We start from the raw sequence: 23,159 nt of genomic DNA, 5'->3' as shown, positions 1-23,159 counted from the left end.
TCACCGCTAGGTTCAAAGTTCAATGGAAGGAAGCAGTGGCTGCTGTGCCTCGTCGTCTTCTCAAATCCAATCCAGCTGATAAAATAAATATAAATACTCCATTTCTCTCTCTGTCTTCATCATATTAAAAAAAAAAAAAAAAGGTTATCTTTATTTGTCGAGTTTTCTGTGCGTTTGCCACCACAACATTGTCTTCTCGGGTAAAAAAAAACTTGCTTCTTCTTCGTTTTACTTCATCTCTCTCTCTGTCTCTGATAGGTCTTCCTTCGATTCTCTTTATCTTCTTCTTTGGTTGTTTTTACCGTTGAGTCTTCTTTGTCTACTCGATTATCAATATTTTTTGCTGAATCAAATTTGTGTTTTTTTTTTTTTAGGGTTTTAGTCATATTTAATGGCTTCCAATTCAGAGAAAAATCCTCCTCCTTCAGGTAAAGTTTTGATTTTTTTTTTTTTTTTTATCTAGTGTTGTTCTTAAATCTCCTTTGTATATATATATAAGCAATCTGATCTGCGATGTTTGAATCGTTTCTAGTCAGATTTGATGATTTGGGTTCATTGTTTTGTCAATTGAGATGAGAGAATTGTGGTTTTTGTTTTACTGTAGATGAGAAAACCCAATTGACGGAGGAGAACAAGAGTACTAAACCGGAATCAGCTTCTGGGAGTTCACCTCCACCAGCTTTTCCTGGCTTCAATGCCAATGCTTTTGATTTCTCTAATATGGCTAGTATCCTCAATGTAAGTGTGTGCCCCTTTATCTAGTAAGCACAATTGAAAAAAAGTTATCTTTTTGAGTTTTTATTGATGGGTTTTTTTGATGTGGTTTTTTTAGGATCCAAGCATCAGAGAAATGGCTGAGCAAATAGCTAAAGATCCTGCTTTTAACCAGTTGGCTGAGCAGCTTCAAAGATCTATTCCAAATGCAGGAGCTCAGGAAGGTGGTTTCCCTAACTTTGATCCTCAACAGTATGTCAACACCATGCAACAGGTTATGCATAACCCTGAGTTTAAGACCATGGCTGAGCGACTTGGTAGCGCCTTGGTGCAGGTTAGAAATTCAAGTTTTTTCCTTGTAGATTTCATTCCGGTATTTTGGTTATCGATGTCTGGCTTTAAACGAATCTCTGTGTATGTCTTCTTTGTTTTGTTCTTTTGCCTACAGGATCCACAAATGTCTCCCTTTTTGGATGCTTTCTCCAATCCTGAAACAGCAGAGCACTTTACTGAGCGTATGGCGCGGATGAAAGAAGATCCTGAGTTGAAACCTATACTAGATGAGATAGATGCTGGTGGTCCTTCTGCCATGATGAAGTGAGTGATACAAACTTCTTTCAATGTTTTCTATAGATATAGTAAAACTTGTTTTATTTGTGCTTATGGAGGAAGAGTTGTTATATGGTATTAGGTACTGGAATGATCCAGAGGTGCTGAAAAAGCTGGGGGAAGCAATGGGCATGCCTGTTGCTGGCTTGCCAGACCAGACTGCTTCAGCTGAACCCGAGGCAGCAGAAGAAGGTGAAGAAGAAGAAGAGTCTATTGTTCATCACACTGCCAGTCTTGGCGATGTTGAGGTTACACTGCTTCCTACTTTGTTAAACGTTTATATGCGTGACTATCTGGTATTTATCATTTGTGTTACTCAAGGAATTAGGTGGAACAGGCTGAAGTTTTTTTTGTCCATTTTCTCACCCTATCCAACTTTGTTTTGTTGAACTCTTTATTGCATTTTGATATGTTGATTCAATCAGGGTTTGAAAGCTGCCTTGGCATCTGGTGGTAACAAAGATGAAGAAGATTCTGAGGGAAGGACAGCATTGCATTTTGCTTGTGGATACGGCGAGGTATGCAAGTCACTTAACACTTCAGGGCAATTAAATATTCGACTTTGCTGCTTTTCTTTTTTCAATAGTGAAGTTAGGAATCTTTATCATCATTATTCATGGGTCTACTACTCCTAAGACTTCCATGACACAATTAATAAAAGAACAGTGAAATGAAATTGGCTATTACTTGAACTGAGTTTGACCCTGCTGGGCCCTTTCGACAGTTAAAATGTGCTCAAGTTCTTATCGATGCTGGAGCTAGTGTTAACGCAGTTGACAAAAACAAGAACACACCTCTGCATTACGCTGCTGGTTACGGGAGGAAAGAGTGTGTAAGCCTTCTCCTAGAGAATGGTGCTGCAGTGTAAGTCTCACAGCACAAATAACTCCTTTAAACACTGTGTCACGGGTGGGTTTAGTTATATATATGTTTTAAATTTTTAATGTGTGTGTGTGGTCTTGCAGGACTCTGCAAAACTTAGACGAAAAGACACCCATTGATGTAGCCAAGCTCAACAGCCAGCTCGAGGTGGTGAAGCTGCTTGAGAAGGATGCTTTCCTTTGAGCTTCTGGTTCTACAAGCTCATATCGTCTTTGAGAGAGATTTGTCTTTTGTGTGCCCTGAACCAGTTCCCAAAGCTTCTTCTGTATACTTCTTTTCTTATTAGCTTTTTCTCTCCTTCTAAATTTGTGCCTTTCATTCAAAGTCAATAAAGAAAGAAATAGTTGCTGAAGTTCATCTTCTTCGTTTTGATAATTCATCTTGGTTTTGATAGAATCACTTGATCACGAAGTGATTCCATTCTTGTGTTACTGTATCGTCCAAAATTCCCAATGTCATCCAAAGCTTATACATATTTATGCATAAGCCTAAAATAATCCAAATCTTTAATAAACAAAAGTCTCACAATTAACAAATAATTATACTACAGAAACAGAACTGTTTTAATAACATCGAAGGTCTTGTCTCGTTCCCAATGTATAGTTGTATGAATCGTTCAAGGTTTTTAAAGAGTCTGATAAGCAAAGCACGAAGCTTTGCGCGGCCTGGAGGACTTGGATCCACTCTTTCTCAACCCCAGCCGCAGCCGTCGTCTCTAACCTCCGCGTTTTCTTCATCCGCCGCCATGAACGGCCTCGAAACTCACAACACGAGGCTCTGTATCGTAGGCAGTGGTCCAGCGGCTCACACGGCGGCGATTTACGCGGCTAGGGCTGAACTTAAACCTCTTCTCTTCGAAGGATGGATGGCTAACGACATCGCTCCTGGAGGCCAGTTAACAACCACCACCGACGTCGAGAACTTCCCCGGATTCCCAGAAGGTATCCTCGGAGCAGAGCTCACTGACAAGTTCCGTAAACAATCGGAGCGGTTCGGTACTAAGATCTTCACAGAGACGGTTACAAAAGTCGATTTCACTTCGAAACCGTTGAAGCTGTTCACAGATACAAGAACCGTTCTCGCTGACGCTGTGATCCTCGCTACTGGAGCTGTAGCTAAACGGCTTAACTTCGTTGGATCTGGTGAAGGCTCTGGAGGTTTCTGGAACCGTGGGATCTCAGCTTGTGCTGTTTGCGACGGAGCTGCTCCCATCTTTCGTAACAAACCACTTGCGGTGATCGGTGGAGGCGATTCAGCTATGGAAGAAGCTAACTTTTTAACCAAGTATGGATCTAAAGTGTTTATAATCCATAGGAGAGATGCGTTTAGGGCGTCTAAGATTATGCAGCAGAGAGCTTTGTCTAACCCTAAGATTGATGTGATTTGGAACTCGACGGTTGTGGAAGCTTATGGAGATGGAGAAAGAGGTGTGCTTGGTGGGTTGAAAGTGAAGAATGTGGTTACTGGAGATGTTTCTGATTTGAAAGTTTCTGGATTGTTCTTTGCTATTGGTCATGAGCCTGCTACTAAGTTTTTGGATGGTGGTGTTGAGTTGGATTCGGATGGTTATGTTGTGACGAAGCCTGGTACTACGGAGACTAGTGTTGCTGGTGTTTTTGCTGCTGGTGATGTTCAGGATAAGAAGTATAGGCAGGCGATCACTGCTGCAGGAACTGGTTAGTTCTCTACTTTCTCAGTTAGCTTTGTATTATTCTCACAAGTTGCAATAGTAATTCTTGAAGAAACTGTTTTTATTAGCTTAGAACTACTTGAGTTTGTGTGCAATCTTTGTTTTTGGAACGATCTTTACAAAAAGGACACCTTTTTTAGCGGCTCTGTATGGCTTGTCAAGTTCTTGAGGTTTAGTTGCTTTTGTATCATGTGATTTAGTTTACAATTGATGCTAGGCAAGGTTTTTGTGTTGGAGTTATAGTCTTCCTCGAGTGTGTTGTTCCATTGTTTAGTAGAGTTCTTTGATTCTCTCTCAAGACTCAAGTAACAGTCTCTAAAATAATTTACAGTTTTCACAATTCTCACTCTGATTAGCTCTGTTTCACAACTTGGTTTGAATGATTGTGTAGGGTGCATGGCAGCTTTGGATGCAGAGCATTACTTACAAGAGATCGGATCCCAACAAGGTAAGAGTGATTGAGAAATATTCTCGGAAGGGTCGGTCATTGAGCTAATTGCTGATGGACAATAATGAGATTTGATCTTTAGCATAGAACAAGTTAAGGGACATTGATTTGTTTATTTTTTAAATATTGCAGTTGGAAATGAGAACGGATATTGTTCAAAGTTGTAGCTCTATAAGTGTAAAACTAGCTACGACCAAAGTCCCAAAGATTTGATTCTCAGTGATGCTTTCACGTTCATTTATATTCAGTGAATATGATTTATCCAATAACTAATAATAAGAATATGTAGTCTTGTAATACGAAAGTGGATTTCTAGAAATCTAGAAGATATGTTTGATCATGAAGCCGAGCCATTAAGACACGCACCAGAGCTTCTAGAGGTTTTCGAAGGAATCGGCTTTGAAAGGTTGATGTTTGAAAAGAGAGATGACGGCTAAGGAGTCTTGAACAAATGACGCCGTTTCACAAAAGTAAAGCAAATGCGTGAAACCACAAAAATAGAAACTCCCACATGGTTGAAATATACGAAGAGCTCATAAAATCTTTCCCAAAAATAGTCCCAAAACCAATATTCTTCAAATAATATGAAGATAAGACCGTGAACATGAAACTTGAATGTAGATTTTTATCAAAATGATGTACTCGATAAGATCGTAGTCATTGAACAATGCCTTGAATAAAAAAAAATGCTGTTTGATTAAAAACTTTAATTAATTCTTTACTTTAAAAAACAAATAAAGGTTTATCTTTGTTTTGTCTTCTTTTCTTTGGTGTCGGCAGTTTATCTTTGTTTTGTCTTTTGTTTGACTTTAGAAATATTAAACTTTTGCAATCAACGATATAGGTTTAAAGAGTTTTAAAGTGCATAATTGATTAATTTGAATGCATAATTGATTAATAATTTCACAGTACTCTTATATTATGAACATATTTATAAGTGTAAACAATCCAATATTTATTAAACTGATAAATATGTTTCAGTAAGTTCTTCAATATAAAACCGAAGTTGGTCGGGGGAAAATATATATATTCAAAGATGAATTTGTGTGAGAAAACGAACTTCAACCGTATGTCTAAGAAAAAGAAAAAACAACATTCAAGCTTATTTTCAATCAATAGTAGTTTTAACAGTTAAAAAAATTTGTTAAGCGAACGGCAAAGTCAACTGGTTTCAAAACAATTGTGAGGATAGACAAAAGGGAAAACATTTTAAACACCACAGACAATAATAATTTCATAAGCAGTGGACTGATTCTTGAAACTCATTTCTATCGTATTCAACCACGTCCCCAATATATATATAAACAAGAAAGGCCGGCGACGGTCTGTTATGGTCGTTGGCTTTTTAGTTTGTTAGGTTTTTTGGTTTGTTTTGTATCGTCTCATGTTTTATCTCATGTAGTAGTACGTAGTACTCATAATTTGACCGCAATGATTCGCTTTACGTCTATAACAGAAGACCTGACTGATGATTTTACCTGTTAGATTAAAACACAACAACTGGCAAATAGTTGTAGTTCACGTTCATTCATTCATGCATACATATTAAGAGTATAAAGTTTGTACTTATTATATATAAAATGTTGTAATGATCATCAAATCTTCGATAATATTATTTGTTTCTGTATATGATAAAAAAAAATGCGTCCGCGCGACCACCACAAAGTTGCAATGAACTGTTTTTGTCTTTGTTCTGATGGAAATTTCTAGAGAATAAGAAAAACTTTATAAAATAATGGTATCAAAACAAAAATAAAAGTATATATAATTAATTAATTAACCGGGTATAGGTCCGACGTTGCTGAGTGAAGAAGCCACTTTAAAAGATGATGAATGGATCAGATTTGCTGAATACTGACACACTAAATTCCTATACTAATTGTTTATCATGCAGAAGAATTTGTACTGTTAGAAATAGAATATATAACCTATTAATTGATTATTAAGAATTAGAGTTACTATTTGTATTTTATAACCCATTGTATATATTTGATTATTAAAAAAAAAAGAAAAAAAGAAATTATATTTATCAAAGTACTTTATATATATATATATATATATCGTTTTGTAATTTACCTCCCAGATATGCACTGCATATGCAATATGCAAAAGTCGGGGGGGGGGGCCATGAATGTGACAGCTGGATACAGGTTAAAGGACAACACATCATCGACCATATACCCGACACGTGTCCCGTCTCACACATGGCGTTTTCTTCTCTCTTTCTCCCCCCATTTTTTTTCCCTATCCTCTTTTTATCTTCTTGTCAACAATACTATTATTTATTATTATTTTAACATAATTATTAGGCCTGGGCATTCGGTTAACCATTCGGTTTCGGTTCGGTTGTATTCGGTTTCGGTTATTTTGGATATAGTAATATAGTAACCATTTGGATATTTTTGAAATTTCGGTTCGGTTCGGTTTGGTTTCTTTCGGTTCGGTTTCGGTTTGGTTATTTAAATAAATAACCATAACTAACATAAATTATATTAACATTAACCAAATAAACCAAATATAACCAAAACTAACCGAATATAACCAAAATTAACCAAATATACAATAACAAAAATACAAAAAAGGGAAAAATATGGATTCAATTTTACAAAATAGTATTTAACTTTGTAAATTCAAAATAATAACATTTACATATATTGATTATTTAAAATATTTAATTGTTTTGAATCTAGAAATAATTTATATTTTAAGTTTATTTTATAGTTTTGCATAATATTAAGTATATAATATTTGATATCTTCTAGGTTTTCGGATATTTCGGTTAACCATTTAATTGTCGGTTCGGTTCGGTTCGGTTTCAGTTAGTTTGGATATAGATTTTTACTAACCATTCGGGTATTTGAAGAATTTCGGTTCGGTTCGGTTTGGTTTTTTTCGGTTCGGTTTCGGTCGGTTATTTGGTTATCGGTTATTTTGCCCAGCCCTAATAATTATATTGAAATAATATCTCATTAGATATTTCACGAAAATAAGACTATACTATTTCATTTTATAAACTTTTTATACATACACATAAGGTTATTTACGGGACTGTTGATTTATCTTTGATGATCCCTATAACATTCCAGCTTCCAAGTTAAATTGCTTATTTTTCACTAAAAAACCTAACGGTAACGAATCATTATTTTATTTTAAAGACAGTAAAAAACTGGAAATAGGCATTGATCTCCGCAGAATCTATTACTGCATTATAGTAATACGTTTTCTCTTTATTTTTTTTGTTTGTCTTTTCGAAATCAGTTGACAAGTTCAATAAATACGGTCAAAATACGTAGAAAAATACGATTAAAAAGAGAGTGTATATACAGTACAAAGGAGAAAATGGGAATAACGTGATATACAAAAAATCCACAGATAAGCAATAGGTCACCATCCCACGGTTCACGTTATTTCCGTCTTACTATTTTTTTTTGTAAACTATCCTCTAACGATAATGTTGATTAACCAAAACATTTCTGTCTTAACATTTTAAGCAAGGAAATTAATTTCATTTAATTAGTGACAAATGACAATATTATAATATATTAAAAAAAAGGTAATCAATTATTTCTTCAAGAACTGAAGGAAGCAGCACAAGAAGAAACAGAAACAGAGAGAGAGAGAGAGAGAGATAAAAAAAAACACAGAGACAGAGAGTGATGGAAACAGCTGTATTTATTATAAGAAGAAACAAGACGAAGAACTAACCTCTGGGTTTCTACTTAAAAACTCTTTTCTCAAATCTTTCCTCTTTCTTCTTCAAAAAAATCGACACTTTGAGTTTGAGAGCCAAAAAAAAAAAAAAAAAAAAGGTTTCTTTTTTTTTTGTTTCGTTTCTTCAAATTTGGTTTAGTAGCAATGGATTTGATGCAATTGGATAAGCGTTTGGATTCAACGGAGCAAGTAGTTGAAGAAATCATGAGAATTCACAGATCTCTACCACCAAGACCAGGAATCGACGAAGTTGAAGCTGCCAAGGGTTTAATTGACAACGTTGATAAAGAAGACCAATCTTGTTTCGAAGCCATTGCTAAACAGAGGAAACCCTCTGAAGTTCCTGGTGAGCTTTTCATGGTTTTGCAAGATATGAAGAGAGGTTTTGTTCAGTTTCGTAGCAGAGAGCAAAAGAGAGAAGCTTTGAAGCTTCTCGATCTGGAGTCTACTCACTCTATGTTCGATGATTTCATTCAGAGAGCTTCTAATTGCATTGCTTCTCCTTCTTCCTCTAACGGCTCTGTTCCGTCTCGTCCTCCTCCCGCTCCGGCTCCCAAGACGGCTACGGCTACTCCGTCAAGTTTGTATTTTTCTGAGAAAGCCCCTGTTCGCCCCAAGGATATGGTTTCTAGAGACGACAGCTTCATGACCAACACTAAACCTTCTCTCTACGGCGATGCTTTTGCAGCTCCTCGCAAACCTCAGGTTCTGGATTCAACATTTACCGCCGGAAAATTCGCCGGTGAGTTCTTCTCTTGGTTCTCCAACTTAGGATTCTTCTGATATAGAAAGTGTTGGAATTGGAATTTGTTTAAAGTTTAAGCCTTTAGATTGAGCAACAGGAATTGCAAATAGATTATGTTAGAAACTGTGGTGTGTGAATGAATCATTTGTTTATGTGTAGGCAACGATGGAGAGAAGCTGAGTTTGATTAAACTTGCTAGTTTGATTGAGGTATCAGCTAAGAAAGCTACTCAAGACATTAATCTACAGAACAAGTTAACGGATCAAGTCGAATGGCTTCCGGATTCTATTGGCAAGTTATCGAGTCTTATTTCGCTTGATATGTCTGAGAATCACATCGTGGTATTGCCAAACACCATAGGAGGGCTTACTTCATTGACAAAGCTCGATTTGCATTCAAACAGAATCGGTCAGCTTCCTGAGTCTATAGGAGAATTGTTGAACTTGGTTTACCTCAATCTTGGTAGCAACCAGTTATCATCTCTGCCTTCAGCATTTAGCAGATTGGTGAAACTCGAGGAGCTTGATTTGAGCTGTAACAACCTCCCTATTCTCCCTGAATCCATTGGTTCTCTTGTGAGTCTAAAGAAGCTCGACGTTGAGACCAATGATATTGAAGAGATCCCACATTCTATCGGTGGGTGTTCCTCGCTGAAAGAACTCCGTGCAGATTATAACAAACTCAAGGCTCTTCCGGAAGCTATTGGGAAGATTACTACACTAGAGACTTTGTCTGTACGTTACAATAACATCAGGCAGTTACCTACAACGATGTCTTCTTTAGCTAGTCTCAGAGAGCTGGATGTGAGTTTCAATGAGCTAGAGTCAGTGCCAGAGAGTTTGTGTTTTGCCACTACGCTTGTGAAGCTGAATGTTGGAAACAATTTTGCTGACATGATATCGCTACCGAGATCAATAGGCAACCTTGAGATGCTTGAAGAGCTTGATATAAGCAATAACCAGATCCGTGTTCTACCTGAATCCTTTAAAATGCTTACAAAGTTGCGTGTTTTTCGTGCTCAGGAGAATCCATTACAAGTTCCTCCTCGTGATATAGCTGAAAAGGGCCCTCAGGTTCTCTCATTTTCTATCTCTTCTCTAGGTTTCTCATAATGTGGTCTAGATTCTTCTAAATGGTATTCACTCACGGATGATTCATATACCTTCAGGCTGTTGTTCAATACATGAATGATCTTGTGGAGGCGAGAAACGCAAAATCTCAAATGGTTAAGCCGAAGAAGAGCTGGGTGCAGATGTGCTTCTTCTCCAAGTCCAACAAGAGAAAACAAAGCAGCATGGAGATCGTCTAAAACACAGCTGATAATGTCTCTGACCCGTAATCAGGTAGCACTTTAGATTCCCAAACTCAAAAAAATTCAAGATTCACACTTTGCATTATTACATTTAACAGAAACACCTGTTTTTGTCTTTCCCTCCCTTTTTTCAGGTAATTCTGTTAATGCTGTTGACAGCTCAAGTGGCAGACAAATCCAGCTATCTTCACACGACAATGCAAAGAGAGAGAGAGAGAGAGAAGCATTAATTTGCATTGCAACTTCCAAGTACTGTAGATGTTTTCATTATTCATTCTTTGTTTCTTTCTTCAATATTCACATGTATCATTGTTTCATTCATGTCTCCACATATCTGCTCTTTCTTTTCCCCCGGTTATAGCCGAATCCATAGAGCCCATCCCAAAACAGAACCGAAACCATGTCCCTCGTAGATTGACGTGTTCTTTTAATTCTTACCACTTTTGATACTTTGATGTTCAGTGTAATCGTCTCTGGTTTTGTATCTTTGGTTTGAAAGTTAAACGACTCTCGCACCTAAAAGTATCTGCGACTGTGTGAGTGTGTGTATGGATAGAGATGTGATGTGATAGCTGTGATGCTTACTTGCTTAAGAGGAGAGACATGAGATGATGAGTAGGCCATGAACGTGGTTATGTCTAGAGAGTTGAAAGTGGTTAATTAATACTCACTTGTAATAATGCAACTTGCGCTTTTTGTTTTGTCTAATGTGTATAATCGTCACGAGACATGGTCTTTCTTTTATGTGTGTTAGTTATCTTATCAGTATACTGTATACATGTGACTTCACATGTGAACCATTACCAATGAATGAAGCAAAAAGCTTTTGTTCCATCATTTGAAAACCCATATCTATCTCTCGTCGTTCTGTGGATAAATCTCTCTGGATGTGTAAAACATTAGGCCCATACATAGTCTTTATTTGACTGGATCTGGGCTTGTAGTATCGAGGCACAACTAAAAGTTTAATTAACACACGGCACGTGACACATTATATTCTTTCTTCCTTAAAGTTGGAACCCTCAGAACGACCCCGTGTGTTACCCACAACCCGGTTCAAATTAAGGTTCTTAGTTTCCAATTCCGAACCACACGCGGTTTGGCATACAAATCGTTTGAATCCAATATCGGATCATTCTTCTAACTTTTTATTGTTGACATATTCCAAATTTGATTGTAGCTTTTATGAAAGCAGAGGATGTAACATAGTGAAAAGGTCTGGGTATAGAATTTGCCCAACTTGCGATCGATGATAAGGCTGGTAGAAAGTGGTAGTAAAATTAAAAGGGACATATATAATGTGAACGTTGAAAAGAAGTAGGGGAAAAGGGTTTAAGGGAAGACTAAGTCATCTAAAAAGGAGATGAAGGATTGAATCTTTGAAATAGATCACTTTTTTGACTCTAAGGACGAAAAAAGAAGATAGTTAGGAGCAAAGTACCCCATACTGAAATGATGATAGATATATATACACATATCCATATATATATATATATTTGATATACATGAAAAAAAAAAAAACTAGTTGAAAACCTCGGACCACCCTCGCTATCTAACTTTCCTTTATTCTTCTTAATTTATTAGTTGATTAGAGTTATATATATATTCCTGAAATGATCATCATCTAAGATGAAAAATATTCTTGAAAGCAAAATTTCACTTTTACACTAGGACACACATTATACTCCATAAGAAAAAAAAGAAAAAAACTAAATGATAATGTGTTTTATAGATAAAGTGCGCTTGAGGGACTAGACTACTTGAGTTTGAAGCTAATAAAATCAATGGATAACGAGTCTTATCAACTTTTCCAGTGTTCTCATTTGATGTTGCTTATAACAATATTTCAAAAAACTTGTAATAAACTCCACGGTAACCAATTAAGCGAGTACATCAAACTGGAAAATAAAAATTAACGGACTCGTCTATTTTGTTTGGGAATGCTTATCGAAAATTATGAATACGTTCGGCTTTAACAAAGAAGATACAAACAAACAAACAAAAAGAGAGAGAAGAGTTGGATAAACCTAGAGCTAGAGCTAGTTTTTTAGAAGACAAAAATGTAAAAAGCGAAGTTAAAAAAGATGAAAAGTGTAAGACGAAACTTTTCTTCACTTTAATTGCCTCTTGGGTGCAATATACTAATAAACATGTAGAGAGAAAAAGAGATAAGGCATAAGATTCCATTAAGTGAAACTGAAAGGTGGATGATATATGATACTTTGGCGGGCTTTGTCATGCGTTTCTAGTGTCTCTATAAGTTTGGGTGGTACGTTTATCGTTTTCCTCCCCTTCTCTCTATATTCCTCTTTCTCCACCTTTTCCCCCTTTTTCACTTTTTCTTTTATTCCCATCATCATTATACAAAAAAAAAAAACAGTAGTAGTCTAGCTAGTAACATTCGATTGTCTAAATCGGAAATAAAACGAGCAATATAAGCCTTCTTAGTATAATTTTAATTTTTGTAATACAGAAAAGTTTACATATCTCAGTTCGAAATTAGTTTTTTTCTTTTTGGTAAAACAGAGTCTCAGTTCGAAATTAGTAGAGTGGACACAAGTATTCATTTTTTGGAAAGACCATAGCTATCTGAATCCTATATTTATAAATTTTAAACCCAAAATAATGGAGTTATACTATTTTGGTGAAAAAGGGACCTAACATCATTAATTATCGTCAGATAATCAGATTTATGTTTGTTAAGCACGGAGTAGTACATTACAGATATTTTGAGATATTTTGTTAAAAAAATCCATATATGTTTGCTAAGCTCTATAAGTATGACATTAAACCAAAATAAACGAATTACTATAATGGTGAAAAGGGACCTACTATGTAAGTCTCATACTACAAAAAAAAAAAAAAAAAAAAAGGGATCTAGCAAAATAAATTACGTTTGTTTAACTAACATGGAGTACTTTTTAGATATCTTGAGAGATATTTTGTTTATTAAATCCATCGTGTATATTCATAAGTTTTATCCTCGCCATTCGCCAACTTGCATTACAAATAACCAAAAAAAACTCCGCTAATGAATAGGTGATACCATAAATGTAAATGTATGAACATAAAACTGAAGTGCTATAATGATGAAAAGAGACCTAACATATTATCGTTCATTTTTAATAATGTCGTCCTTAATGGTTGAGTAATTTTATTTCGTATAATGATTTTAATGACATGTGTTATGACATAATTTGTTAAGGCTATTATAAAGTATAAAAACCCATATCATCCTCCTCGCAAGTTTTTTTTTTTTAATATGGTATATGTATATAATCATCATCACAATATTATTTTCAGAAAAAAAGAATTATATATATAACTGCAGCAACGCATAAATCATGCATAATAATATCATTCGGAATTTCGGATATGGTTGGAATGAAATGAGGACCGAGTCATCCTTGCTTACGGGTAAAGGAGATGAGAGGACCAGGGGCGGATCCACCTTATAGGTAGGTTGGGCACGTGCCCCACACTGATTTTTAAAATTTTACTACTAAGTATAGGCATAGCACATAAGACTCTTTGGCTTAGTTGGATAATTAACACCTTATGCAACGTTTTGGTTGTAAGTTCGAATATGTCGTTGAACACTTGATCTTATTACATTCCGTATTTTCTTTATTTTTTCACTTTTTTCTTAAATAAAATTATAGGCTTCTGGCTATATTTTATTTTCCTATTTCCAGCTTAACTTTAACAAATTTAAATTCATATATTTATATTGTATAGGATACATATAGCTTACTGAAAACTGTAACATTTTATAGTGAATTGTAAGTTTGTAAATGTGTATTTTTATAGTTAATAAATTAAACTCGTTTGAGCTAATCTTGTATTCTGCTAGCATAATAATAAATTAAATATATCTATAGTATATGTAATTAAGTATATTTATAAACCAATTTAAACAGTACTTTCAAAATTTTAACTTATTTTCAGTTTAATATATTAAAATACAATATATATATATATATATATATATATTTTAAAACTTACAATAATGTTATTAAACTATATATTATTTTGATATCAAAATATTTATTTATTTAATAGTATATAATATAAAATTAGTATTATTAATTATAAGGTGTTTTGTGCCCCATACATAAAATAATTCTGCATCCGCCACTGGAGAGGACCATACATTCATTACATGCTTTCTTTGACTTATGATGACTGAGAAATATAAGGGAGACTTTTAAATTAATACGCACACACACACATATATCATGATGATTGATACTGTATTATTTGTTTTGTTTAATTTGCATATAACAAAACTTGTTGTAACTAAACAAACTAGTTAAATATTACATTAACTAAACCCTATATAACACAGTATATAAGTTGGACTTACAGTGTGACAGTTACAAAAGAATTTGCTACTTATATATTACATACACTTGCACTTTGTTACTTCTTTAAATTTAAATGTGTGTCCACTGTCGGAAAAAGATAAACGCCCAATTTAACGCCCAATTTATCGCTAGATACTTACAAAATAAATAAATACTTTATTTATAATTATAAGTTTGCCCCAAAAAAAAAAAAGAAAAAAAAAAAACTTTTTCAGTTCAAAGATTTTGGTAATTTAATTGTTTTGGACCTTTTGGTTATATTTGGGTAATGCTTCAGAAACACGGGTTCACATGACCGACCCTTTTCGTAGTGCACAGGGTTGTCCAATCAATACAATCATCAATCAATGCTCTTTTTTTCACAAAGATATTAATCCTCTAATCGAATTTGTGAACTTCTTGATTAGATTAATAAAGAACAGTGGATTACATTCTTACATAACAGAAAATTATCGAAACATAACTAAAGAAAAAGATCACTAATTTTCCTAATTAATTTAAATTAATACTTTACTTAACTTTAATCATGCCGATGTTTTTTTAAAAAAAGAAAGAGAACTTTTTCTAAGGAAGAAAAGCAGGAATAATGGCGGAGGAAGTGAACTGTGAAGGATGATGTTGGTGTTGAGGTTGATCTTTGATCTGAGTCTCCGCCGTGGAAGCATGGTGACCACACCTATCACACTTCACCGGTACCAAAATCCGACGACAAGAAGGACACGACGACCTCGAAGTCAACCACTTGTCAATACACGCAACGTGGAAAGCGTGTTTACACAGCGGTAGGATCCTGATCTCTTCCCCTTCGGCAAATTCCGTTATGCATATAGCACACTCGGTGGATGAGTCGTCTCCATCACCGCCGGAGGAGCACGGCAAATCTTCTGTAGAGGCGGTATATGTGGATTTAGGGAGCGCTTGGAGTGCTTTCTTCTTGAGGCCTTTGTTCGGAGGAGGAGGAGATTCTCCGGTAGCGGCGGAACTAACGCCGGTGAGACGGCGGAGCCAAGCGCAGCGAGCTACGGCGGCTAAACCGGCAACGCATATGAGAGCGCAGAGAAGAGCAGAGAGGATGACAACCATGTCGGTTTCGGCGGCGAGGATTTCTTCCGGTGGTGGTGGTGACGACGACGCCGTACCGAGGAATCTAGAGGAGCGAGTCATTTTGGGTTTTGTCTGAAAGAGAGAATGTGAAAGCTGTGAAGAAGTTAGAAAAGAAGAAACTTTGTTCTTGTTCTTGTTCTTGTTCTTGTTGTTTAAGAAAGAGAGAGAGAGGTAGAAGTAGAAGAATCTGATCCAAGTTATATAATAGAGTTACACACACATACACATCTCTACTTATATATAAGATATGTCCCAATTTGCAGATAAAAATTATATATTAATCAAAAAAAATTATTTAATTCCTTTGGCAATATATCGGCTGAAAAGGTTGTATGAATAGAAAACACGTAGTTTCCGTAAAGACATACTTATTTGAATATTTTATTTCAAGTAAAATATTTTGATTTTTTTTTTTTTGGGGATTTCTTTCTCTATATAGAGAAAATCTTAGATGTTTCAAAATTTTGTAAATACATGCTTTGAACGTTGACAGTATTTAAAATTTTAAAATCATAAAAATGTGTAGTCAAACTAATAAAATCAGTAATTGAAATATGTTAAATGCCAGTATAAAAGTTTATGTAAAAATAATTATGCAAAGTTATATCATCATTCCATTTCGTGAATTTTGCGAGTGACCAAACTGAAGTTAATTTGTCTAGTATAAACGTTTTCATCGAATCAATAGAGGAGTTTTTATCATACACAAAAGACTAAAAGAAAAAAACTAAAATACTGGTACTACAATAGTTGTTATGTTTAGTTATTTCTAAGCCGCATCAGAGATCTTGGCAACATGCGTATAGTTAGAGTTGCCTGAGTTGTCTGCTATAAGATAGAGCTAGTTTTGGTGTTACCGGGGGGCGGGTTCGATTTAAATATGTGTCCCATAAAATCTAATTAGATAATAAGATTCGGAAATATCGTAATCGAAATATCATAATTACAAGAAGGATCATATATAGCCGTATTAATAATATTACTAGAAAACGCAAGTAGAGAGAAAAAGATGGGTAGGTGTGGGCGCTCTTTTTAGGTTCTGTTTGACGAACTCATTATCAAAAGCTATTAAGTATAATTTACTTTCCTTACCTAAACCTACTTCGATTAGACTCTTCTATTTGCTTTATTCTCTTCATTCTTTTTTCTTCATTTTGTTTTTGTGCATCAAGAAGGATCCCTTCAAAATACAGAGGGCAAAAAAATATCGAGAGAGAGAATATGGTTTTGTTGACAGGTGGTGCTGAAGTTTTGGATTCTATGAACTTCAAAGTTCTTGCAATATTTATCTACTTTTATCTCAATATTTATATATATCCATTTCTGAAGCAGTTTTCTAATTTAGATTTGTAATATATATATGTTGGATTTTGTCTAGATGTAGGTGGGATCTTGATAACGATCAATTTTACAGAATATTTGAAATGGATCTACGTGTCCTCGAAACTCAAAAGGCAGTATAATATTTCTTACATTATAGTATTAACGGCAGGTAACACCGTCCACGTGTGCATAAGTTTTGGTGTTTTTCTAGACTCTCTCTGGGGGGGGGGGGGGGTCATAGTACTATTGTATTTGTGGTTGAAAAAGTCGAATCAAACCAAACTTTATCATATCATTCATATATACAAACCAACGATCCAAAATAAACTTTGTTTCTGCACACGATTTCGGCTGAAATTTCATAAGATGATCGGGGGTCTTGGAGTAGAGAAAGAGATGGATGGAGCTTACGAGAATAGATGGTTAAACCAAAAAAAATAGAAACGTTGCGAGAATAACAACTTTGAAAACGAAAGTACAATCGGAATGGAATATTTTTGTGTGTGTGTGATGTGAGTCTTAACGTCTTATATGGAACCAAAAAGGTGAAAAGCAAACCGAGCTATTACACCAATAATTAAAACTAGAGAAGACATTAACACACAGAAACAAATAAAGAATATAAGAAATAAAAAAAACAACAATAATTGAGTCTGGACGCATTGATCATGCCATGTAAAAAACGGAAATCAAACAAACCAGCCCTGCAAACAACAATAATGGAGACTGGACGCATCGATCAATTATATACTGAGGTTTAGAGCATTTGGAAAAGCCAAGCTTAGAGGTTTTTATATACATGTGTTGTTCGTTTTTTACACAAATTATGATTTGTATATTTCAATGTTTTCGTAATTTTATCATGATTTTTTTTTTTGGTTTGGACTAAATATTAGTACTATTTTAAAAATCATTAGATGAAAACTACAATAAATTACATCAAATTAGTTGCCATTGCCATACGTAGTGTGTGGGCATATATAGCATATGCATATTGAAAGTAGATATGTACGTCTTCACAAATAATTGATATATTATTCCATTTTCGTAGATTATAACATTATACTATGTTCTGTTTCGAAGTCTCTCTATCTTTAGGTCCACGTACGGGTATACTTTGCACCAGTTACAATAAAGTAAGTTTGACATGTAGTTATATGATAGTCCATGCGATTCCAGCTAATCAAATATTGTAACTTATTCGATATATCCAATATATTCAGATATAAAAGTGATAGAGAAACTGGCAGTTTTGGACTTCGCCGAAGTAACAACGAAAGGTTGACGAAAATAAAGGGTAATTAAAAAGCCCATACGATCAGTTTAAAGAGTTGAATATGTATTTTGTAGAGCAATAAAACGAGTCAAAGTCATGCCTATGAGACTATGAGTTACGTGTTCTATATATGTGTCCATGATTATAACGCAAGAGCAATATCATGTCGGTGCGCAAACTTGTTTTGACTTTTTTTTGGGTCATTGAAGCAACTGAAACATCAATTTTTAATACATACACATGACGTCATAAAAATGATATATTCAGTTGCTCTGCCGTTTCAATATAAATAGAGTTATAGACAACGACACTTCACACAGTCTTGTGAATTCATTAGAATTGTTTGTCATGTAACTATTGATTATTCGGTCACCGTCCCATTATAATCCCATTCATCAACAGGTCCAAAACAAAGCAAGTAACCAATGGGCTTTCTATAAGGCCCAAAATAAATAAAAAGCCCAATCGCTACACCATGTCACAAAAACCCTCGAAGAACCGTGAAAGCTCTCATTTCACGATCGCAACAATGGCGGCTGCGAAAGAGATCCTACTACGGCGACCAGTGGCGGCGACAATCAGGCTAACCGTTCCGGCGGGAGGCGCAAGACCAGCAACACCGGTAGGTCCGGCGTTAGGTCAGTACAGGCTTAACCTGATGGCATTCTGCAAAGACTTCAACGCTCGAACCCAAAAGTACAAACCAGACACCCCGATGGCCGTGACGATAACGGCGTTCAAGGACAACTCATTCGAATTCACCGTCAAGTCACCGTCTGTGTCGTGGTACGTCAAGAAAGCAGCTGGAGTGGACAAAGGGAGCACTCGTCCTGGACATTTGACGGTGACGACGCTATCGGTGAGACACGTGTACGAGATCGCGAAGGTGAAGCAGACTGATCCGTTTTGTCAGTATATGCCGTTGGAGTCGATTTGCAAATCTATCATTGGTACTGCTAATTCTATGGGTATCAAGATCGTTCAGGATTTGGAGTGATTTAGGGTTTCTTGATGGGAAAGAGATTGTTCTGTGTTTTTTGTTTAGTTCCATTGTTTTTGTTTGTTGTTTCAATTTATAAAATGGAGCTCCTAAGTGGCTGAGAGAGAGATTCAGTTTGTTCAACTTTGATCGATTGAATAATTTGGAAAGTACAAAGTTTGTGTTGTTATTGTGGCTGTTGAATTTGGATCGTTAGTATAGGCAAAGTAATCTAAAGTTGGTTCCTTTAACCTCATTTATCAGATTATGTTCCTTATGCGCTCTGTAAAGTCAGATTTTTTTCCCGGAGAATTGTGTGTTCTTCTCAAGGTTTAGTGAATTGAAGGAGCAATGGGGTGGTTTGAAATGGCAAGGTCACAAGTAAGATCTTAATAAAGAGACATCAATCTCAATTTAAGAAACAGAGAACTTTTGAATTGCGTTTCTCGAGTCTTCTCCTTTAATATGTTTTCGAGTGTAACAGCTTTGTAGTTGTATGTTTAGAGAAACAAGAAACTTCACTTTTGTTTCATAGGATGACTGATCACACTTACACACTGAGATATGATTGTTTGTTTGTCTGCATTCGAGTCCAACGCTTATGACTGCTTGATGAAGTCCTACTCGGCTCAGTTGGATCTGTTGATTCGGATTCTCAGAATTTGCCATCAATGGAAGGTTTTGAAATTCACGAATGTTGTGGTCAAGGAAAGACATTGACTTTGGCCCATGAGAGGGAAGAAGAAAAAAAGAGAGACACCTGACCGGAGAAAAATAGACTCAACAACTCTCTCCTCCTATGAAAAGGGTAAAAGAGAGAAATAGACAAAAAGAAGAAAAAGTTTAAATCGGGAAAAATCTGAAGCAATCTCGTTTGATTAAATAAATCACAGGAAAGAGCGAAAAGTGGAGAGGGTCTTACGTTTTCAGGGCCACACGCAATCTGAGTGCCCATTCCTCTCTCTTTGTCTTTCTCTCTCTGTTCTAAGAAAAGGGAAGCTCTTTGTCTTTGTGTTGTTTGGGGTCCTTTGCAAAGATCCAATTTTTTTTTTGACGATCAAAATCGACCCGGTGTGACTCGGTGAGGGAATTCAGACACGTACGTGTTTTTATAGATTAGATTAGATTATGTCGTGTTCATCTTCTTCCGGATCAGAAGGTGAAGAAGAAGGTTACGATGCTTACCGTAAAGGTGGTTATCACGCCGTCAGGATCGGCGATCCTTTCTCCGGTGGTCGTTATATCGCTCAGAGAAAGCTTGGTTGGGGTCAATTCTCCACCGTTTGGCTTGCCTACGATACTCTCACCTCTGTACGTATCTCTCTCTCTTCGATTTTAGTTGGTGTGATCGTAATGCCTTATTCTGATCCTGTTCCTACATGATTGTTATGAACATTAAGCCTCTCTATTCATTGGTTTCATTTATGGGCTCTGATCTCTTGTTTTTTTCTCATCTGAGAGTTTAAATCGAGATCGAATCACATTCAAATGACTCTGTTTAAAGCTAAAGACTCGTCCTTTATATACGATACGCATCTGTTAGTTTTATAAGTCCAATAGATTTTGGTGCAAGATGATTCTGATTTTGAAATTGTGGATCATTACCCTAGATTTGGCACTGTACTACTCTCTCTAGCTAACCATTTTACCAGATTTGTTTGCTCTAAAGGATTGCGTATTAAATGGTTTAAGTATCTTTAGTCATAGGAAGATAACGGTGATTTGAAGTATGTGTATCCTAAGAATGTTTTGCTTTGGGTATGTGTTTATGTCTGTTTTGTAGAACTATGTTGCTTTGAAGATTCAGAAGAGCGCACAACAATTTGCTCAAGCTGCACTTCACGAAATCGAGTTTCTTTCAGCTGCTGCTGATGGAGATGTCGACAATTCCAAATGTGTTGTTCGTCTTATCGACCATTTTAAGCATATTGGTCCAAACGGACAGCATTTATGCATGGTGCTTGAGTTTCTTGGCGATAGCTTGCTCCGTTTAATCAGATACAACCGTTACAAAGGTCTGAAAATGAATAAAGTCCGGGAGATTTGCAGATGTATACTGACTGGTTTAGATTATTTGCACCGTGAGCTCGGTATGATTCACTCCGACTTAAAACCTGAAAACATTCTTCTTTGTTCCACCATTGACCCTGCCAAAGATCCTGTTAGATCTGGACTAACCCCAATACTAGAAAAGCCAGAGGGGAACGCAAACGGTGGCGGCGGATCCACAATGAATCTGATTGAGAAGAAGCTGAAGAGGAGAGCAAAAAGAGCGGTTGCTAAAATATCAGAGAGAAGAGTTTCAATGGTGGGTGAAGAAACATCATCCAAGACGGAAAGAAGTCTTGATGGGATTGATATGAGATGCAAAGTGGTTGACTTTGGTAACGCTTGTTGGGCTGATAGACAGTTTGCGGAAGAGATACAAACGAGACAGTACCGAGCTCCTGAAGTTATACTAAAGTCAGGTTACTCTTTCTCTGTTGATATGTGGTCTTTTGGTTGTACTGCTTTCGAGCTTGTCACAGGAGATATGCTATTTGCTCCAAAAGAAGGAGATTGTTATGGAGAAGACGAGGTCAGATCCTAAATCTTTTAACCTCAAGAGTTTGCTTCTTCAATTTTTTTGTCCTTAATACGTTTTTGATATATGGTTTTGAATTTAGGATCACCTTGCTCTTATGATGGAACTCCTAGGAAAGATGCCTCGAAAGGTATTTTATTTTTTGCTTCCCCGCTCTGTTTTCTCGGTTTGGTCTTCTTCTTATGATATGCTTTGGTTGAGCAGATTGCAATTGGGGGAGCGAGATCGAAAGACTATTTTGACAGACACGGGGATTTAAAAAGGATCCGGCGGTTGAAATATTGGTCACTTGATCGTTTACTGATCGATAAATATAAGCTTCCAGAAGCAGAAGCAAAGGAGTTTGCCGAGTTTGTGACTTCGATTCTGGAGTTTGCACCAGAGAAACGACCAACTGCGCAACAGTGCTTGGAACATCCGTGGATGAATGTAAAGACAGAGAACGATGCAGATAATGTAGATGCACAAATGAACAACTTGCAGATCAAAGGGTGACAAAGAAACTCTTAAAACTTTTTCTATTGTTCTTCTTCATTCCTTTTTGAATAACTTTCTTCTTTTATTAATGGATTTTTTTTGGTAATTGTTCGTTGCTGTTTCGGGGGGACATATGATTATTGATTGATTAACCATCGATTTCATTTGTTGCTTATTAAGAATGTTTATGTAGCGATGATGAATTGACTAACAAAGATGTTACTTACCTCTTCTTTGGGCTTCAATTTTGAGTCTTCTTTCGGTTTGTTTTGATATTATTGTCAGATGTCTGTTGGTTTGGTGACTTGGTTTAGGGATTGCATCGGTAAATGAAACATGTATTTTTGACTATTTTGCTAAAGAATAGTTTTATAAAAATTATCTTGGTAATATATTTCTAAATCTAATTTTAAATAGAAAATGACAAATAGCAGTATTCGACAAAAAAAAATAGATCCAATAATTTACATGTTGTCTTATAATAAGGAAAATATTTGTTATTTTACTGATATTTATAATAATTTGTTCATTTGTTGTTGTCGGTTAAATCCATTAATTATTTTTTCTTGTCATATTCTCAAATAGTACTTCGTTAGTGTTTGTGTCGGTTGTTTTTGTCAGCGTAATGTAGTGCAGTTACTTTATACTTTATTGACTATCATATGAGTTTTTTACTTTTTAGTAAAACCTGGTCAATACGAAAATCAAGTTCCCGTTTTAGACATGTCGTTGTCAATGTATTTTATTGAAGTAATAAATTTACGTTATATAGAAAGATAGAAACCAAAATACCCTATATGACAAAACTGCAATTTTCAGTGTGATATAATCTGAGAAAAAAAAGAATTACTCTAGTTGTTAGTAAATCTGAAAAGCGACATTGCCAGATGGTTTTAACTTTCAGACCACATGTGACGTGCATGACTTAGCACCTTTGT

The 23,159-nt window shown here is 35.7% G+C and overlaps 6 protein-coding genes across 8 annotated transcripts; 5 read left to right on the top strand and 1 right to left on the bottom strand.

Annotated features, from left to right (window-relative positions):
* The first annotated feature begins 2 nt into the window (after positions 1 to 2).
* Positions 3 to 2,557, top strand: LOC104729661 (ankyrin repeat domain-containing protein 2A-like). Of its 2 annotated transcripts, none has more exons than XM_019234084.2 (9): positions 3 to 200; positions 375 to 428; positions 605 to 738; positions 833 to 1,048; positions 1,163 to 1,311; positions 1,406 to 1,571; positions 1,749 to 1,841; positions 2,048 to 2,187; positions 2,289 to 2,557. In XM_019234084.2, the coding sequence occupies exons 2-9, from the start codon at positions 392 to 394 to the stop codon at positions 2,386 to 2,388; spliced, it is 1,035 nt and encodes a 344-aa protein (XP_019089629.2). In that variant the 5' UTR covers positions 3 to 200; positions 375 to 391; the 3' UTR covers positions 2,389 to 2,557. The 2 variants fall into 2 exon arrangements, with proteins under 2 accessions (XP_019089629.2, XP_019089630.2); XM_019234085.2 differs by having other exon boundaries at positions 28 to 258.
* A 125-nt stretch (positions 2,558 to 2,682) lies between these two features.
* Positions 2,683 to 4,562, top strand: LOC104729659 (thioredoxin reductase 1, mitochondrial-like). Of its 2 annotated transcripts, XM_010448620.3 has the most exons (3): positions 2,683 to 3,881; positions 4,287 to 4,343; positions 4,476 to 4,562. In XM_010448620.3, the coding sequence occupies exons 1-3, from the start codon at positions 2,801 to 2,803 to the stop codon at positions 4,508 to 4,510; spliced, it is 1,173 nt and encodes a 390-aa protein (XP_010446922.1). In that variant the 5' UTR covers positions 2,683 to 2,800; the 3' UTR covers positions 4,511 to 4,562. The 2 variants fall into 2 exon arrangements, with proteins under 2 accessions (XP_010446922.1, XP_010446923.1); XM_010448621.3 differs by having other exon boundaries at positions 4,287 to 4,562.
* A 3,296-nt stretch (positions 4,563 to 7,858) lies between these two features.
* LOC104729658 (plant intracellular Ras-group-related LRR protein 4) lies at positions 7,859 to 10,633 on the top strand. Its single transcript, XM_010448619.3, has 4 exons — positions 7,859 to 8,796; positions 8,959 to 9,872; positions 9,968 to 10,142; positions 10,246 to 10,633. The coding sequence occupies exons 1-3, from the start codon at positions 8,199 to 8,201 to the stop codon at positions 10,106 to 10,108; spliced, it is 1,653 nt and encodes a 550-aa protein (XP_010446921.2). The 5' UTR covers positions 7,859 to 8,198; the 3' UTR covers positions 10,109 to 10,142; positions 10,246 to 10,633.
* A 4,232-nt stretch (positions 10,634 to 14,865) lies between these two features.
* On the bottom strand, positions 14,866 to 15,875 carry LOC104729657 (putative E3 ubiquitin-protein ligase ATL45). Its single transcript, XM_010448618.3, has one exon. It carries the CDS (start codon positions 15,640 to 15,642, stop codon positions 15,043 to 15,045), a length of 600 nt encoding a protein of 199 aa, XP_010446920.2. The 5' UTR covers positions 15,643 to 15,875; the 3' UTR covers positions 14,866 to 15,042.
* Positions 15,876 to 18,710: 2,835 nt separating this feature from the next.
* On the top strand, positions 18,711 to 19,350 carry LOC104729656 (large ribosomal subunit protein uL11m). The gene has a single exon (XM_010448617.3). It carries the CDS (start codon positions 18,711 to 18,713, stop codon positions 19,176 to 19,178), a length of 468 nt encoding a protein of 155 aa, XP_010446919.1. The 3' UTR covers positions 19,179 to 19,350.
* Positions 19,351 to 19,994: 644 nt separating this feature from the next.
* Positions 19,995 to 22,396, top strand: LOC104729655 (uncharacterized). Its single transcript, XM_010448616.3, has 4 exons — positions 19,995 to 20,471; positions 20,944 to 21,738; positions 21,827 to 21,874; positions 21,949 to 22,396. Exons 1-4 carry the CDS (start codon positions 20,289 to 20,291, stop codon positions 22,237 to 22,239), a joined length of 1,317 nt encoding a protein of 438 aa, XP_010446918.2. The 5' UTR covers positions 19,995 to 20,288; the 3' UTR covers positions 22,240 to 22,396.
* Positions 22,397 to 23,159: the final 763 nt, after the last annotated feature.

The sequence above is a fragment of the Camelina sativa genome, chromosome 12, assembly GCF_030686135.1.
Source record: "Camelina sativa cultivar CO46 ecotype springtype chromosome 12, ASM3068613v1".
NCBI lineage: Eukaryota > Viridiplantae > Streptophyta > Magnoliopsida > Brassicales > Brassicaceae > Camelina > Camelina sativa.
This window is presented reverse-complemented; position numbering and strand designations above follow the sequence as displayed.

Excerpts from the sequence above, each read along its gene's own strand:
- LOC104729656 (XM_010448617.3), top strand. The coding sequence starts at position 18,711 with ATGGCGGCTGCGAAAGAGATCCTACTACGGCGACCAGTGGCGGCGACA.
- LOC104729661 (XM_019234084.2), top strand. The coding sequence starts at position 392 with ATGGCTTCCAATTCAGAGAAAAATCCTCCTCCTTCAG. Across the intron at positions 739-832 it reads ATATGGCTAGTATCCTCAAT|GATCCAAGCATCAGAGAAAT; the intron begins GTAAGTGTGTGC and ends TGGTTTTTTTAG. Across the intron at positions 1,572-1,748 it reads CCAGTCTTGGCGATGTTGAG|GGTTTGAAAGCTGCCTTGGC; the intron begins GTTACACTGCTT and ends TGATTCAATCAG.
- LOC104729658 (XM_010448619.3), top strand. The coding sequence starts at position 8,199 with ATGGATTTGATGCAATTGGATAAGCGTTTGGATTCAACGGAGCAAGTA. Across the intron at positions 8,797-8,958 it reads TACCGCCGGAAAATTCGCCG|GCAACGATGGAGAGAAGCTG; the intron begins GTGAGTTCTTCT and ends GTTTATGTGTAG. Across the intron at positions 9,873-9,967 it reads TAGCTGAAAAGGGCCCTCAG|GCTGTTGTTCAATACATGAA; the intron begins GTTCTCTCATTT and ends ATATACCTTCAG.
- LOC104729659 (XM_010448620.3), top strand. The coding sequence starts at position 2,801 with ATGTATAGTTGTATGAATCGTTCAAGGTTTTTAAAGAGTCTGATAAGC. Across the intron at positions 3,882-4,286 it reads GATCACTGCTGCAGGAACTG|GGTGCATGGCAGCTTTGGAT; the intron begins GTTAGTTCTCTA and ends ATGATTGTGTAG. Across the intron at positions 4,344-4,475 it reads AGAGATCGGATCCCAACAAG|TTGGAAATGAGAACGGATAT; the intron begins GTAAGAGTGATT and ends TAAATATTGCAG.
- LOC104729657 (XM_010448618.3), bottom strand. The coding sequence starts at position 15,642 with ATGACTCGCTCCTCTAGATTCCTCGGTACGGCGTCGTCGTCACCACCA.
- LOC104729655 (XM_010448616.3), top strand. The coding sequence starts at position 20,289 with ATGTCGTGTTCATCTTCTTCCGGATCAGAAGGTGAAGAAGAAGGTTAC. Across the intron at positions 20,472-20,943 it reads CCTACGATACTCTCACCTCT|AACTATGTTGCTTTGAAGAT; the intron begins GTACGTATCTCT and ends TCTGTTTTGTAG. Across the intron at positions 21,739-21,826 it reads ATTGTTATGGAGAAGACGAG|GATCACCTTGCTCTTATGAT; the intron begins GTCAGATCCTAA and ends TTTTGAATTTAG.